At 41.8% G+C, this 16,957-nt stretch overlaps 1 protein-coding gene across 28 annotated transcripts in view; it reads right to left on the reverse strand.

Moving 5' to 3' along the window:
* Window positions 1–16,957, reverse strand: part of TJP1 (tight junction protein 1) — a 256,103-nt gene that overhangs the window by 3,436 nt on the left and 235,710 nt on the right. For 7 of the 28 annotated variants that reach the window (XM_035303657.3, XM_078375897.1, XM_035303665.3 and 4 more), the window contains 10 exons: window positions 15,585–15,935; window positions 15,013–15,252; window positions 13,500–14,372; window positions 13,265–13,362; window positions 12,463–12,690; window positions 8,774–8,824; window positions 7,253–7,422; window positions 4,995–5,472; window positions 1,693–1,910; window positions 271–414 (listed from right to left, as the gene is read on the reverse strand). In XM_035303657.3, coding sequence (XP_035159548.2) covers window positions 271–414; window positions 1,693–1,910; window positions 4,995–5,472; window positions 7,253–7,422; window positions 8,774–8,824; window positions 12,463–12,690; window positions 13,265–13,362; window positions 13,500–14,372; window positions 15,013–15,252; window positions 15,585–15,935 — 2,851 coding nt within the window. The remainder of the gene's footprint in view (window positions 1–270; window positions 415–1,692; window positions 1,911–4,994; window positions 5,473–7,252; window positions 7,423–8,773; window positions 8,825–12,462; window positions 12,691–13,264; window positions 13,363–13,499; window positions 14,373–15,012; window positions 15,253–15,584; window positions 15,936–16,957) is intronic. The other 21 variants (XM_035303659.3, XM_078375902.1, XM_035303667.3 and 18 more) reach the window with 9 other exon arrangements.

Below are 16,957 nucleotides of genomic sequence, written 5' to 3' on the forward strand. Positions count from 1 at the left end.
AAATTTGACAGAATAAATCTTTTTGCTGAACACCGAGGGACAGTCAATATTTGGCCAAATTCTTGATTTTTAAAAGCAGAAACTCTTCTACATTTCCGTATTTATTTACAATATATGTACCACAAATAAACGTGAAAACACTGGTGATGCCTACGAGGCCACAAGAATCGAGGTAGAGATTTGCTGTACAGCACGGGTAGCATCAGCAGCCCAGGGATTAATCAACGACAGTCCCCAAAGCCCCCAAAGGACAGAGTGAAGACAGCATACCCGACGAGGAGTCGGATGATTTTAGAGCAAAAGACCAACCGTCAGGAGTCATGGACGCACAGTGTGGTAAGCGCAGCTCCACCGGCTTCAGGAACTTGAGGCCATGGGGCCCACACATCACCAAGGGACTCAGCAGGGTTTCACCTGGAGTTGGCAAAGGGGATGGGCAGAGAGAGGTTGGATGTGGTCTTTCTTCTAGACCCACAGTTTTCTTCACCCTGCTTCTAATGAGATGCTTAAGCCTAATGGAGTTAGTTCTCTACAGTCGCACTGACCACAAAAAACTTAACAGCAGCCACTTAACAGAATTTAAAATTTCCCAGCAGCCACATTAGAAAGAAACAGATGACATCAAACATTAAAATATTTTAATATTTTATTTAATTCAATATAACCAAAACACTGTTATTTCAACATGTAACCAACATATGAAATCTTTGGAACTTGGTGTGTATTTCACCTTTTCAGCATCTTGAATCCAAAACTGTCACACTTCAGATACTAGCTACCCACATGCAGGTAGTGGCTACTGCATTCAATCATATAGGTCTATAGTATAAAACATATTCAAATGTATTTTTTACAAATGTGACCTATTTTCCATTTTTAAAATGTTTTGTTTGCTACAGAGGTGGTTAAAGGGATTCATGCAGGGCCGACTGTCAATCCTACTGATTTTTAAAACAGGATATCCCCAAAATCAGAGTACAGAATCAGATGTCAGCATTCTGGCAAAATGTAAGAAAGCAAACTAAAGTTAATTTATTTAGGAAAGTAAAAGCACTGCTAAAAGATGCGAAAGGAAATAACGACACAGTTCATTATAATATCCTCATAGATCCAGGAGGATTATGAAAATAAGTTTCCTTAAGAAACTCAGAAACATACTGTAATCTCCTCTAAGACTCACTCATACACTCTGTGGATAATTTACTACTGCTAGGTTCTGAGGTGATGAGTAGGACAGTACCTGTCAAGAGGTTTAGGGTTCTCCAATCAGGTGAAGGCACAGGAAGGCCTTTCTGAGTGGGTGTTACCTAACCCGTCTCCAGAGATACAAAGGCTGACTGATTCAAAGACAAACTTGGTTAGGTCAGCCCAGCAGTCATAAGTGAGGGACATCCCATGGCCTGTCTCATGCCATCATTTTTGATTTCACACCAAAAGTAAAAGTAGGCGGTGTGGTCACAACAGCCTTGCTTCAGGCCACCTACTGCCGCTAGCAACACTGTCCCCAGGGCACCCCTCGCTATAGCACTCATCTGAGAGGGCCTCCCTGATGAAAGGAACATGCTGTTAGTGGCCCAGCATGGAGGAATAGAGAGGTGCTGCGTTCCCCTCTTAGCCAAGCACTATAAGCTCTGAAGCACAGAGGGCAACTCTTAAGTTATCAAAACTAAGGAGAAAAATAAACACATTTACCTTTCTCTTTATCTAAAGGTGGGAGGATGCTATTGTCTCGGCAGACCTTGAAATAGATTTCCTGCTCAACTCCTTCGGGAATGGCTCCTTGAGGGATAATTATACTAACACCAGTCTCTATGGAACTCAGCACACCACCATTGCTGTTAAATATGCCTCGGGCTGTGGCCACCACAGTATGACCATCTTCATCTTCATCCTCTTCCACAGCTGAAGGACTGAAAGTTCAGAAGTGGCTAGTGAGTGAAATCCTAATAATACACAGGTATTTGCTTTTAATACTATTGCATTACATAATTTCATTTTACTTTTATTTCTCCATATAATAAAGAAGGTACTTACTTTAACAAGGTAAGTTTTAAGCAATGAATTTTACTATCAGGGTTATCTCAGAGAATATTATTTCTAGAGAAATTACATTCTAGAAAAATTTCAAAAATTCTAGAGAAACTTCAAAAATTCAATTTTTGAAGGCAATTAGCCAAGTGACCATCACTACTCAATTGCAACCTGAATGCATAAAACCTGATGCCAGCCAGGCGTGATGGCTCACACCTGTAATTTCAGCACTTTGGGAGGCCGAGGCAGGCTGATCACAAGGTCAAGAGATCAAGATCATCCTGGATAACATGGTGAAAACATGTCTCTAATAAAAATACAAAAAATCAGCCAAGCATGGTGGCACGTGTCTGTAGTCCCAGCTAGTAAGGAGGCTGAGGCAGGAGAATCACTTGAACCTGGGAGGCGGAGGTTGCAGTGAGCCAAAATTGAGCTACTGCACTCCAGTGTGAGTGAAAGAAAGAGACTCAGTCTAAACACACACACACACACAACCTAGTATGTTGCACACTGAACTACTGATGAAACATCCCTAACCTGAAAATCTGAAAAGCTCCAAAATCTGAAACTTGTTGAGTGTCAAAATGAAGCTCAAAGGAAATGCTCACTGGAGCATTTTGGCAAATATTCCAAAACCCCAAAAAATCCAAGATCTGAAACACTTCGGATCTCAAGCAATCTGGACAAAGGATACTTAAAGAGGTACTCTGAGTTTTATGAAGCACATTTTAAAATCCATGCAATTGGTGCTTTAAAACTGGTAAGTCGGGGCCGGGCGCGGTGGCTCAAGCCTGTAATCCCAGCACTTTGGGAGGCCGAGGCGGGTGGATCACGAGGTCAAGAGATCGAGACCATCCTGGTCAACATGGTGAAACCCCGTCTCTACTAAAAATACAAAAAATTAGCTGGGCATGGTGGCACGTGCCTGTAATCCCAGCTACTCGGGAGGCTGAGGCAGGAGAATTGCCTGAACCCGGGAGGCGGAGGTTGCAGTGAGCCGAGATCGCGCCATTGCACTCCAGCCTGGGTAACAAGAGTGAAACTCCGTCTCAAAAAAAAAAAAAAAAAAAAAAAAAACTGGTAAGTCACAATTTAATAGGCAGTACTGTTCTTCCGTTCCTGGTCTCTTTGTATCCCAGGCTGGAGTACAGTCGTGTGATCTTGGCTCACTGCAACCTCCACCTCCCAGGTTCAAGCAATTCTCCTGCCTCAGCTTCTGAGTAGCTGGGATTGCAGGCAAGTGCCACCATCCTGGGCTAATTTTTGTATTTTTAGCAGAGACGGGGTTTCACCATGTTGGCCAGGCTGGTCTCGAACTCCTGACTTCCAATGATCCGCCTGCCTCAGCCTCTCCAAGTGCTGGGATTATAGGCATGAGCCACTGTGCCCGGCTGTTCTTCCCTTCTTAATGACACAAAACAATGATACATCTCCCATATGATGGTATCTCAGACTTGATAACATCTCCCTAGGATTTTAAGTGTGCATGAGAATTGTCCTGCCTCAGCATTCCCTGAGGACACCAAGTGCCCATCCTGCAGAAAGTAAGGCTTCCGAGGCTCCCTGAGGTGAAGACCCTGGTATGGGCACATCCCAAACATCCATGAAAGAAAGTAGATTAACTTTGTAATCACAGAACATCAAAGACAAAGGGGATGTGGGATCCATGGCTGCTTCAAAAATAGAGGCTATCAAGACTTCCTGAAGTATAGTTTTGAGCCAAGGCTTAAAGCTGAGCAAGAAGACCAACAAAACAGAATTACATGAAGGTAGCTGCAGCTTCGCTCCTGCATGACCGCAACACCAGGGATGACACCCTGTGGCACGACAGCAAGGGAGCAGAGTGCGGCCTGAGCTGCACAGCAGGGGCCAACTGTGTCCATCCCTGACCACCTGTGGACGTGCAAAGCAAGGACAGCAGTGACTGCCATAACTGTCCTTTCTCTTGGAAAGCAGATGTTCTGCCTGCCTGCAAGTGCTTCTGCTTTATGGTGGTGTCAAAATGGAACTGGCTGTAGGAGGGTGAGATGAGCTTATGTGTGGCCAGATGCATCTGGTCAATCGCTGTGCAATGAAAGACAGGAAAGAGGATCCGCAGGGAGGCTCCAGGAGCACTCACTTGCCTCCTTTGCTCAGCCATCTTACTACTAACTGCTACTCTTTGAAACAGTCAGAGGGTTATTCTATCTTTATTTCTCTGTAGCATCACTGTGGAACAAATAATGAATGAGAAACATAGATACTTACTGTTTTTAGATGCTCTCCACATTCACCTTATCAGTGGGTCAGGAGGTTACAGGAGGCCATGGGTGGTTAAGAGTATGGGCTCTTGGCTGGGTATGGTGGCTCACACCTGTAATCCCAGCACTTTGGGAGGCTGAGGCGGGCGGATCACTTGAGCCCGGGAGTTCAAGACCAGCTTGGCTAACATGGTGAAACACCATCTCTACTAAAAATACGAAAAAATTAGCAGGGCATGGTGGCGCATGCCTGTTAATCCCAGCTACTTGAGAGGGTGAGGCAGGAGAATCTCCTGAACCCAGGAAGCAGAGGTTGCAGTGAACCGAGATCATGCCACTGCACTCCAGCCGGGGTGACAGAGTTAGACTCAGTCTCAAAAAAAAAGCATGGGCTCATGGGCTGGATGACGAGCAGCTGAATGGAGGCTCACCTCACTCTAGCTGTGTGACCTGGGCAAACTGCTGTAATTCAACTTCAGTTCTTAGTAAAACAGGGATGGTGACAATGCCTATTAACCACACATGACTGTTAGCTGTATTATTTTACCAACATCTTGTACCTCCTGGAGGACCTTCTATTAAAAGCATTCATTGCAACAACACTCTTCAGTTTAAAGGCTGAGTTAAAACGATCACTTCAAAGTCCCAAGACAAATAAACTACAACAAACTGACATGAGAAAAATCACAGGGCCAATGCTTTGAGCAAAGGCAAAAGTCTTACCTCACAGGAATAGCTTTCGGCACTGTGCTGATATTATTTATTTGGTATTTAGGCTTCTCTGCATGGATGGAGAAAGTTTCAACTCCACTGTCAAACTCAGGAGGCTGTACCAAACTGTGTGATTTCACAAGAGTTTTTGGAGAAGTGGGAGATTTTGAAGACAAGTCAGGTTTATGTGCAGTTTCACTTGGCAGAAGATTGTGATTGAATTTAGGACTTTCAAACTTGCGTTCAAATGGTCGGGCAGAACTTGTATATGGTTTTGGTGTGAATCGATTGTATGCTGGAGTGACTGTTTTCTGAGTCTGTTCAGCTCCATTAACTGGAGCTTTATCTGGAAAACTTTTCTGGGGATAGAAAGCTGGCTGAGCAGTATCTTCTCGGTTTGGTGGTCTGAAAGTTGCTGGCTTACTCTGAGATGGAGGCGGGTCTGGTTTGGACACTAAGGAATTCTGAAAATCCAATGACACTGGATTTCCTGAAAAACGAACATATAAGCATTTTAAAAACTCTCTGAAAAAAGCTGTAACAGTCCTCTCCCAACTTAACTTGTCCTGGTGCTGGAGTGAAGGCCCAAGTGTGGGTCACACAGCCAGAGCCTGACTCTTGAGCACTGGAGGCGAGGTGTGATACTAAGGGATGAGGGCAGCATGGACATGTGGTGCCATGAGTATACCCTGTGCTGTAGTAAGGGTCCAACTGCTAAGATTCCTGGCTCCAGAAACTGGCACAAGTCTCTGTGAAAACCAGAATGTCTAATAATCATATAATAAATATACCCACTATTCATTAGGAAAATGTTAAACAAAACCAAGAAAAAGCATTAAATATTATTTAACATTCACTAGAATGGAAAAACCAGAAAGTCTGATGATGGCAAGTGTTGGCTCCGAAGTGGAACGACAGGACTTTCTATGCACTGCCAGAGGCAGTGTAACATAGCACCAACTGAACTCTGTGGAATAATTAAGGACGCTACAAGACAAGAATTACAAATCCAAATTCCTCATGAACATAGTAACATAATTTACTGTAGTACAAGAAGAAAAATCATATGGTCATCTTAATACATGCAGAAAAACATCTGATAAACTCCTTTCAGCAAACTCTGAATACAGGGAATGTCCTGAACATGACAAAGGACATGTATGAAAATCCTACAGCTAACATTCTAAAGGTAAAACATGAAGTCCTTTCTCCTTAAGATCGGGAACTAGCAAAAGAGGTCCAATTTCACCACTTCTGTTTCACAGTTAGCTGGAGGTCCTGGCCAGTGCAATCAGCAAGAAAAGAAAGAAGGGCAGGTGCAGTGGCTCACGCCAGCAATCCCAGCACTCTGACAGGTCGAGGTGGCAGATCACTTGAGGTCAAGAGTTTGAGACCAGCCTGGCCAACATGGTGAAACCCTGTCTCTAAGAAAAACACAGAAATTAGCCAGGTGTGGTCGCGGGCACCTGTAGTCCCAGCTACTTGGGAGGCTGAGGCAGAAGAATCACTTGAACCTGGGAGGCGGAGGTTGCAGTGAGCCAAGATTGAGCCACTGTACCCTAGCCTGGTGGAGAGTGAGGCTTCGTTTCAAAAAAAGAAAAAGAAAAAAGAAAAGGCATAAAGACTGCAAAATAAGAATTAAAACTGTCTTTATCTGTAAACATAATTGTGTGTGAAAAAAAAATCTTAAAAAAAAAAGAGTCTCAATCCAGAACTACATGTCCTGTTCAAGACTCACAAGCCCTGGAAGGTGCCTCCTAAGGGAATAGAGAAGTCTGTGCTGGGAAAATGCCTGTCAGCAGGAGAGGGAAACACTCTGCGGTATATACAGTCTGAGGGTAAAACGTTACACAGCTCTTAAGATGAGTAAGTTGGAGCTATACATTATCTACCGGGTATGTAAATGCAAAAGGCAAGGTGCTGTGGGATACACTGTATGTGAAATGTTACGGCTTTTCTTTGTCAGTGTGTGAAGATAAAACACGACAATAGTTTTTACAAACTATCTTTAGATATACTGGCAAGCACTAAAGATTTAGAGACTAGCATAAAATAGATTAAAATCTGTTTAGCTAAAAAGCTGTCCAAAATAATGGTCCTAATTGTAAAAAGAAAAGAAAAACTTTTAACAAAATTCTTAGTTTTTACTGTTCCCAGCCCAAAGGTTTCAAGCATGTATTTTTTCATGTAAAAAACATTTTGCCTAGAAATCAGCAGAATTTTACTTCCTAAGCATTACTGTCTTATAATGTCTACGTCCAACTTCCTACCTTCACCATGTGCTCCCTTAGAATGTATGTGGAGAGATGCGCTGGTGACAGGCTGAGGCGGCTGGGTGTACTGCGAAGGCAACGGAGGAGGAGGGGGAGTGGCCTGGATGGGTTCATAGCGTTTCTCACCAAATGATCTATCCACAACATCTGCTTCAGTAGGCTTTCCCCTGTTAACAAATGAGAATGCCAACACCTGAAAATGGACTCACATTTACAAAACAAGTTCTCATTTCTCCATGTAGCTCTATGTTAAAAAATTTAGAAATTTCATAATTTATTCTCATGAGTGTGGGTAGCTACTCTACTGAAATATAAGAACAGATTCAACCATTTATCAGCACAAGAAATGTTCAGACAGCACAAATACTTTAAGAATATTAGTAAAACATCCAGAAGATGGCAACCAAAGGCAGGTGAAATTTTGGGTATATTTTAATATTTGTTATTTACAAAAAGTAGTAACGTTGATAAAGTCTTGCAAATATTCTGAAAACATATCATGGCACAAATTTTCCTGAGACCCACTTTTTTTTTTTTTTGGAGATAGAGTCTCATTCTGTTGCCCAGACTGGAGTGCAGTGGCGCGATCTTGGCTCACTGCAACCTCTGCCTCCCAGGCTCAAGAGATTCTCCTTCCTCGGCCTCCCAAGTAGCTGGGATTACAGGTGGGAGCCACTACAGTCCGGCAAATTTTTTGTGTTTTTTAGTAGAGACAGGGTCTCACCATGTTGGCCAGGCTGGACTTGAACTCCAGACCTCAAATGATGCACCCGCCTTGGCCTCCCAAAGTGCTGGGATTACAGGCGTGAGCCACGGTGCCTGGCCCTAGATCCAATTCTGTTTTTTGTATCTGGCATCTGACACACTTGCAGCACCATAAAAACAGATGTCACAGACTAGTGGTTGGCAAACTTTTTTACTGAAACACCAGAGAGTAAATGTTTTTTTTTGGCCATACAGCCTTTGTCACAACTATTCAAACTATGCTGTTACAGCCTCAAAGTAGCCACAGACAATGGGCGTATCTGTGTTTCAGCAAAACTAAAAAACTGAACTTTTTACTTTAAAATTCCCCCTTGAGTTACCAGGTCCATTTTTTGGTTAAATGACTGCTAGAGCAGCAGATACTGCTTTATTTCATAAGGTTCATTTAAGTCAAATTGTGCCACGTATGTGTATTTTTCCAGATTGCCAATTGTTAATATGTAACACAAAATTCACACAAATCTTTTAAGAAGACCCATAATTGCAACATTGCCATCTAAACCTTACTGCCGAATGCCAAAGCTGCACTAGCTTTATGTGCACAAACAACAGCATATACACTTGGAATGCCCCCGCTCATTTTCAGAATTTTTCTTTGAAGAAGTCTAGTCTTACAATTAGCTTTTTCATGTTGCTTTGATGAATTTAGACTAAGCGCCTGATGATGACATTAAGTTCTGAAAGTGCACATAAGGCCAGTGACACAGTGAGGGACACCTTATGTAACAGCCTCACATTAATTGCCAGTCTTACCACTTGACGCTCCTTTGCAAGTAGTCATAGCTAGTGTGAGAGCCAAGAAATCTAGGTGATGGCAAAGCAAGCGCAACAGAAAAATGAAAGAAAATGGTCAATCTAACCAAGTAAACTCGCAGCAAACGGAACTCAAACTGTCATTTAAAAATATTACCAACACCCACCATTTCATTATTAATTCGGTCTATAAAAGAACATTTCACTAACTCTCATTTGGCCGAGGAAATGAAAGATAAATGCCCTGCCTGCTGGCCCACCCTCTGTGTACTTGAACCGGTACTAAAGTGAAGAGCAATGTGTTTGCGCTTTGCTCCTTCCCCATCTCTGATGCAGCTGCTAATAGTGAGCAAAGAAATGATCAAATCAAAGAGTGGTGACCAAGGATAATTAGCAGGCTGTGAATAACTGGGAGTGAAATGTCCCGTTTAAAACCAAAAAAAAGGCTGGGCAAAAGAAATTCTGCAAGTGAAGACACAGGAAAAAGTAACACAACAGAAGAGCTACAGTGAGCCCCTGGAAGGGGAATGGTAAATGAGCCAATGAAAACATAAACCTGACCAGGCTTCACTTGCTCCTTTCTAGCAAGCCCTCCTCCATCTCCAACTGTGAGCTGGGCCCTGTGGTGGCAGAGTCTTACTGGTGAAGCTGCAGGCTTGATGCTCAGTCTCTCTCTCATCTAATGATGTCTCACAAACACAAAAACAACTGGACATCAGTGTCTTACATTTAATGCTTTAAAAGCTAAAAACCATCATCATTTATTGAGACCTGGAAGTCTCAACATAGTGAGTTGACTCCTGAAAGGTAGATTTGATAACAAAAAAAAAAAAAAATCCCTGGTTGTCCTGATGAAGTTGACCCAATCTCTGAGCTGAGACGTGTGCACAGACCTGGAGAGACATTGCTCTTCTCACACTGCCTTAGAATCCTTAAAAACTTCTAATTTACTTTGGAGGTGAAATGTCTGAGCTACTGTCTCCTAACCTTTCCATTTCTAATCCAGCTCTAAGGAACTATAAGCTGGGTAATAGCTGCTTGCTTCCTGGGGCATCTGTCTTGTGCTAACAAAGATATTTCCCTTCCCCAATTCTCACCATTTCTGAGGTGTGTTTTTAAGTGAAGCATAAGCACATCATCTGGAGGAATACAATTTTGCTATTCCTGTATTTTACTAAAAAAAAAAAAAAAAAAAAAAAAAAGCAATGCCTGAAGGCAGTCTATTTAGTAACAAACAGTAAGTGGTTTTGAAATGTAGGACAGAGTCCTATATTTTACACTGTTTTCCAGTTGATGAAGTTGTACTCATTGGGCAAGAGGGTGAAAAAGCACTACAAGGGAAAGGCACAGAAGCAACTTCCCTCTTAGTTGTCTTCAATGATCTTATTCTCCTTTACAATTCTCTAACCATTTAGCACAATTATAGAGAGTTTCAATTTCATACTACAAAGGAAAAAATGTACTGGTACCCATCCCAAATTATACTTCTACTCACAGCAGTAGGGAGTAAAACATCAAACCGAGTTCTGAGTAAATTCACAAAGACAGATGTCATCTATTTCACAATACATCCCTGTGAAAACAATGACCAGGTAATACAGGTTCCTCCCAGAGCTGTTCTAATGAAAAGGGGGCTGGTGGATGTACCCAGTACACTGTTGCCCTGTTCTGAGCTTCATTCACTCAACAACTATTGAGCCCCTACTGAATGCAAGGGCAATGCTCTATACCCTGAAGTTATACATCACAAAAGAACTAGGTCTTCTCTCTAGAAAAACAAATTAACACAAAAAGCAAACATGTATTTCATTTGATTCCCTGGCAAAACAACTTACTTTTTAGACCTAATCTTTTTAAGGTTGTATTCTACTTACCAAGTAGGTAAAAGGATAAAATTTCTCTTTAAACTACACCCCTGAGCCTTCTTCTGACAGGAATGAATGTATTTAACAGTGTTTAGTAAAAATAATGACTAAAGAGTACACTCTTCTGCCTTACAAAAGGTGAGGTCCTAAGGCTCAGTGCCTAGCTCACTTTAGGCTAGACACCATTTAGATGCTACTGTGGTAACTGTGTAAATGAATTCCTTATAACAAATCCACATCTGTTTTTGTTCTTGTGGGTTCTGTTTTGTTGGGGAATGAACCCAGCTGTGCTCCTGTGTGGGTTTATACAGTGCCTGGCTTACTTCAGTCTAGATGCCCTCTAGATGCCACAACACCTTTCTAGTGATGTGCTAAGGGGTGGTTTACAAAGTGTAAGACACTATTTGCTTTAATATAACCCCCACTGCAGCACTCTAAATTTGCATTCATAGTCTCATAAACTGCTTTCTTCTGTAAACATAAAGCCTTGAACATAGGACAGTGAAAAAAATGTGTTAAGTCTTCACTTCAAATGATGTCTTAGAAAAAAGCAGTGATAATTAAAATTAGGCTTTAATGTTAGTGGTTTTAAAGTATGTTCTAAAACAATTTTCACTCAATGGTAAATGACAAGTAAATCATTTCCCAAGATAATCCCAAGCCCAACAACTAATTTAGGAAAAATCTAGGGGCTTTTAATCTAGACACAATACTATGTATGATGACTTTGTGGCAATCTGGCTAGGTACTGCCATGAAGGGATTTTTCAGGTATAATGTCCCGCATCAGTTGAGGCAGATGGTCTTGGGTGGGCCTGGCCTAATCACAGAGCCGTCTGAATGAGAATGTAGGCATTCCCTGACCTCAGACTTCCCAGGAGCTCGAGATTGTCCTTCCTGACCAACTGCCCTCTGACGTAGGACTTGCATAGCCAGCCCCTGTAACTGTATAAATGAATTTTTTTTGACAAATCCACATCTGTTTTTGCTCTTGTAGGTTATTTTCTGTTGAGGTACGAACCTATCTGTGTGCCTGTGTGGGCTCAGACCCAACTATCAGTACCAAATTCTCTTATCAGCCATGTGGCTTCACTTGAGGTTTCTGAGGTTCTGGGATCCTAACAGATAATGAATGACAAATGGAACAACTTTTTAGATATTAAGGTTAAGAAGGAAGTAGAATACGTAAGTCTTATCTTGACCAAAAGGTTAATAACCAGAGACACAGAACCAGCAGGAGACACAAACCCACATAAGGCACAAGAAAGAGCAAACCAACATGAAACCCAGGGACAAGTAAACAGACAGGAACAGCAAGCACAGGGAAAAGATGACTGGGAATCAAGAAACTTGGGGTTCAGTCCCAGCTGTGCCCTCACCTGTAAAACCAGATCAAAAATCTTGCCAAAAAAAAAAAAAGTTCTTTCTTGCCTTGAAAAAAACAAAAAAACACAAAAAGCAAACCTCTTTGGTATTTCCCTCAGACAGGATCCTCCCACATCTGTTTTTATATTTAAAAAATAAACATGGAAAAGAACCAGCATAAGGTCATTAGGTGTGTGTACAGAAATGAAGACTGATGACTGCCTAGTGCTGAGGGTCCTTGCAGCTGACACTGTCTTCTGTCAAAACTCTGTGACGTTAGCATCTTTGTGAATGCAAAAACTGTGTACATCTAATAACAGACTTTAAAGACAAAACACACATCCCAGAATTAAAAAGCATGAAATCATAATTACACTTAAACTATTTTTCTTCAAAATATGTTGGACTTCACGATTAATATGCTGCATCCTATTTTTAAAAGCCAGGTGAAATAACTTACTTTGAAGAATAACTAGAAAAATTTGATTGATTCTGAGAATGAGCTGGCTTTGCAGGCTCAGAGAGATGGCTGGCAGCAACGTGTGCAGGAGGCTTATTTTCAAAACTTCTTCGGTCAAAGTATGAGAGCTGTTTTCGATAATATTCTTCATCTTCTTCAGGGTCATAATGATTTGACCGAACGATATCTTCAGGTGGCTTCACTTGAGGTTTCTGAGGTTCTGGGATCCTAACAGATAATGAATGACAAATCGAACAACTTTTTAGATATTAATGTTATGAAGGAACTGGAATATATAAGTCTTATCTTCACCAAAAGGTCAATAATCACTAACTGCTGTGATTACTCAGGATCTAACTGAGCAGTCCAACAGTTAAAATAGGTATTTCAAATCCCATGTCCTCACAGAGCAAACTCACAAGGCAGCCCCCTTCTGGCTCATGAGTCCTTTAACACAATGTAATAACCTAAATGACTATATGATTAGGGGGACAGCAGGGTAAAAGCAGTTATTACAAAGAGAAAGGGGAATGTAACCAAGGCAGTGAAGAACATCTTGAGAAGTACATATACCAATGTCAAGAACAGTCAATGATAGACCTGAAGAACTTTCAAAGGGATTTTTGAGAACTTCGTCCAGGATCTCAATGATTCACGTATGAGCAAATCACTCTATACGCTCTAAAGTTCTAGAAGGCATAGAAAGCAGATGAGGAAGAAAGCAAGTCATGAAGTAAATTCACGTAGAGAGGGTTAAATTCCCAGGCAGTTCTAGGCCGCAAAGGGCACAAAGTGCACTCACCTGTACAGAGTTTTGTCATGTTCACTGAACTGATTCTGAGAAGTGGGTTTGGGACCAATGATGGGAGCACCTTGAGGTTTAGATGCTACTTCTGGAGGCTGTTAAAAAAAAAAAGACAAATACACCTAAGGAACAGATAACTACTGAATAGATGTCATGTAACGGGGGAGGGAAGAGCAAAGAAGCCTTTAAATGAGTGTACCTCATTTAAAAGAAGCCTTTTCATTTAGTGTACCTTAAAACCAGCAGTGTCATTTACATCCTTCTTGGTCTCTAAGGATGCAGATCTTTTGTTTTCAAACATCTTTACTCTGGTGAGCACAGACTGTGGCTTCATTGCTGGATCTTCTTCTTCTTCACTTAGAGTTGGGGGTGGAGGCAGTGGTTTGGTATTTGAAGGCAGACCTTCTGGCTTATGCTGAGATGAAGGTATCAGCAGAGGGACAGCTGCAGCACCATGGAGAGGCTCAAAATGACCTGCTCTAGAGGCAAATCCTTGGGGTGGTACTTGGTCGTAACTGCGTGAGTATTGCTCAAAATACTGCTTGGGCTCTGTGGGTTTGGGCCCTACCAAAGGGTAGGGCTGGGCTTCTGGTCTATGTCTACCATGTGTGTCATACCCAGCAGCTGGCTGCTCTTCGTGCCGCAGGGTGGATGCTCTAGGGGCCTGTTCATAACGTGGTCTGCTATCATAGGACAGAGGGGCTGGCTCTTCAAAACGTGGAAAGTACCCTCGTTCTGAGGACTCTTCGGGATGCTGTCTGGAGTCAAGGTCTCGAGAGTGCTGATTTTCAAAAGGTGGCCGAGACGGGTAGGGCTGTTTGTCATCATAATATGACCACTGTTCTTCATACATAGGGACACGATCTTCATATCGCAGACGATGGTCATAGTTTCGAGAAAACTGGTCCGTATAGGTTGAGGACTCATATCTGTATGTGGGCTGCTCAAGATCTCTGCTGGCTTGTTTCTCTACGTATGGGAGTTGGGGTTCATAGGTCACATTAGGCTCTTTGTCTGGCCTGTGCCCTGAGTGACCAACGGCTGGCTGTTTGAAAACATGGTTCTGCCGCATCATTTCCTCGGGATATGGATCCTTTCTATATGCCTGTGTAAAAAATTCACAGTTAAGGACAGTCTTGTTTTTAATTCTAGTCTATTTTATTAGATTATGATTAAATATTAAACTATGATTTAATACGTGATAATGGTATGTTATACCATTTATTATCAGGATAGACAAGATTAGTGGAAAAAGCTGGTTTAAGTGAAAGCTCAAAATTTATAATGCAGGTAGTGGCTATTACGTTTCAGCATGTACTAAATAGTGAGTTAAAGATAAATATTAAATTTAGTAGAAAATTAATGCACTATTGATTACACTTCATTTTGACACTGAAAAATCCGCAAGAAAATTTATGAGCATCATAATTTGTATTAACATAAGTATGTTTCTGATGGGTCTCAATTACGTATTAAGGAATTCTGGAAGATACTGAAAGCCAAAAATAAAAATAATAAACATAATAAGCACGAATCTCAATTAAAAGGCCTGTTTTCAAATAATCAGTGTACCACTGGAAGCCATGCAAACTCCAAAACTGAAATGATTTGATTGATGTGAAAGCATTACAGTGTATAAGCCTGCAGTAAAAAAGCAAAAGGAACACTTAAAGGGCAAAGCAAAAATGATCATGTGCCAGATTGATGGAGAGCAACAAATTAGGACAACACTGCAGCACAGGTACCTTTGTTGGATCTACATGCGACGACAATGATGGTTCTTGATCTCTTAGCATTATGTGAGCTGCCTCAGTACTTGGTGTTCTTAAAGAATCAGCTTGTGGTGAGTAAGAGGTGGAAGGAGCTGGGGTGGGCTCCTCCAGTCTGACATTAGTTAAATTTACATTATGATTAACAGCAGAGGTTGATGATGCTGGGTTTGTTTCAGGCGAAAGGTAAGGGACTGGAGATGAAGCTTCTGCTTTCTGTGAAGTGTTTAAAATATTTTAAATATAGTGTTTCTGTTTACTAACTTCCCACCTCAATTTATAGTGATTGGTAGACATACATTTTAAGTGTGCTGAATAACAAAACTATGACCTCATGTCCTAAACTTTTTAGGAAAAAAAATCCAATACATTGCTGTGTAAGACAAACACACAAAATTTAGAATTAAGTCCTTGGTACTCTCAAATTGAAATTGAAGATTAATTCTTAATCTGGAGAAAGGACAACATATATATTTTTAACTCAGTCACCACATTCTAAATTTAATAATGCACCTCTATCTACAAAACGTTGAATGCTTGCTGCTTACCTGTTGAGAGGCTGGCTTAAATCCAGGGGAGTCTATTCTATGAATTGGTTGTGGCTGCGCTTGTGGTGAGTAAGGAGGATATGTTTGGTTTTCATGATGCATTCCAGAGGAGTCCTCTCTTACAGGCTCAGAGGACCGTGTAATGGCAGACTCCGGTGGAGTCCCAACCTCATCATTAAGAGTTTCATCTAGTTCTTGATCAGTGTAGGCCCCGCCTTCTGTGTCTGTGTCTTCATAGTCAGAAGTGTGTCTACTGTCCGTGCTATACATTGAGTATTCACTACCTGGGGCTGACAGGTAGGACAGACGATCATCATGCAAATCAAGGTCATCACTTGTAGCACCGTCCGCCTGGGTCAAATAAAAGTAAATTACAAATTTTATTCAGTAGTTCTTTAAGAGAGGGCCTTTATCGTACAAGGGAGATTGAAAAGGATATCTTTCTCTGGAGAAGCCACATCTACTTCTTGAAACCTCGGGTAAGGAAAAGTCAAGAAGATTGTACAAGTACACACGCAGACATACAGAGCATCCCTTGAGATCTGAAGGGCACGGATGAAGGAAACAGTGGCTGGTCAGCCAGACAAAGTTAGACTCCAGGGCCCAGCCCTGGAAGACAACGAAGAAACTCTGACACTGTGCAAATTCATAAAACCTACTCACTAGCGCTCCAGCCCTTTTAAGCAAGGCGAAGAGGGAGACTGGTACCAAAGTCAGCTCACAGAAACAAGGACGCACAAGAATAGCACATGAGAATAACTATGAAATAAACCCAACAGTTCAAAAGCTGAACAAGAACTAATATATTTATGTTAAGAGAACAACTGATACGGTTGGATATGTGTTCCCACCCAAATCTCATGATTGAACTGTAATCTCCAGTGCTGGGTGAGGGGCCTGGTGGGAGGTGACTGAATCATGGGGGTGGTTTCTAATGGTTTAGCACCATCCCCTTCACACTGCCTTGTGACAGAATTCTCCAAAGGTCTGTAGATTTTAAAGTGTGCACCTCCCCCACTCTCTTCCTTCCACTCCAGCCATGTAAGATGTGCTTGCTTCCCTTCACCTTCTGCCATGATTGTAACTTTCCTGAGGCCTCCCCAGAAGCAGGAGCCTGTACAGCCCACAGAACTGTGAGCCAATTAAACCCCTTTTCTTTATAAATTACCCAGTCTCCGGTGGTTCTTTATCACAGTGTGGGAATGGACTAATACAGTCTATTGGTACCAGAGTAGTAGGGCATTGTTATGAAGACAGCTGAAAAATGTGGAAGCAGCTTTGGAACTGGGTAATGGGCAGAGGTTGGCAACAGTCTGGAGGGCTCATAAGAAGACAGAAAAATGAGGAAAAGTTTGTAATTTCCTAAAGACTTG

This window comes from Callithrix jacchus, chromosome 6 (assembly GCF_049354715.1).
Source record: "Callithrix jacchus isolate 240 chromosome 6, calJac240_pri, whole genome shotgun sequence".
Classification (NCBI taxonomy): Eukaryota; Metazoa; Chordata; class Mammalia; order Primates; family Cebidae; genus Callithrix; species Callithrix jacchus.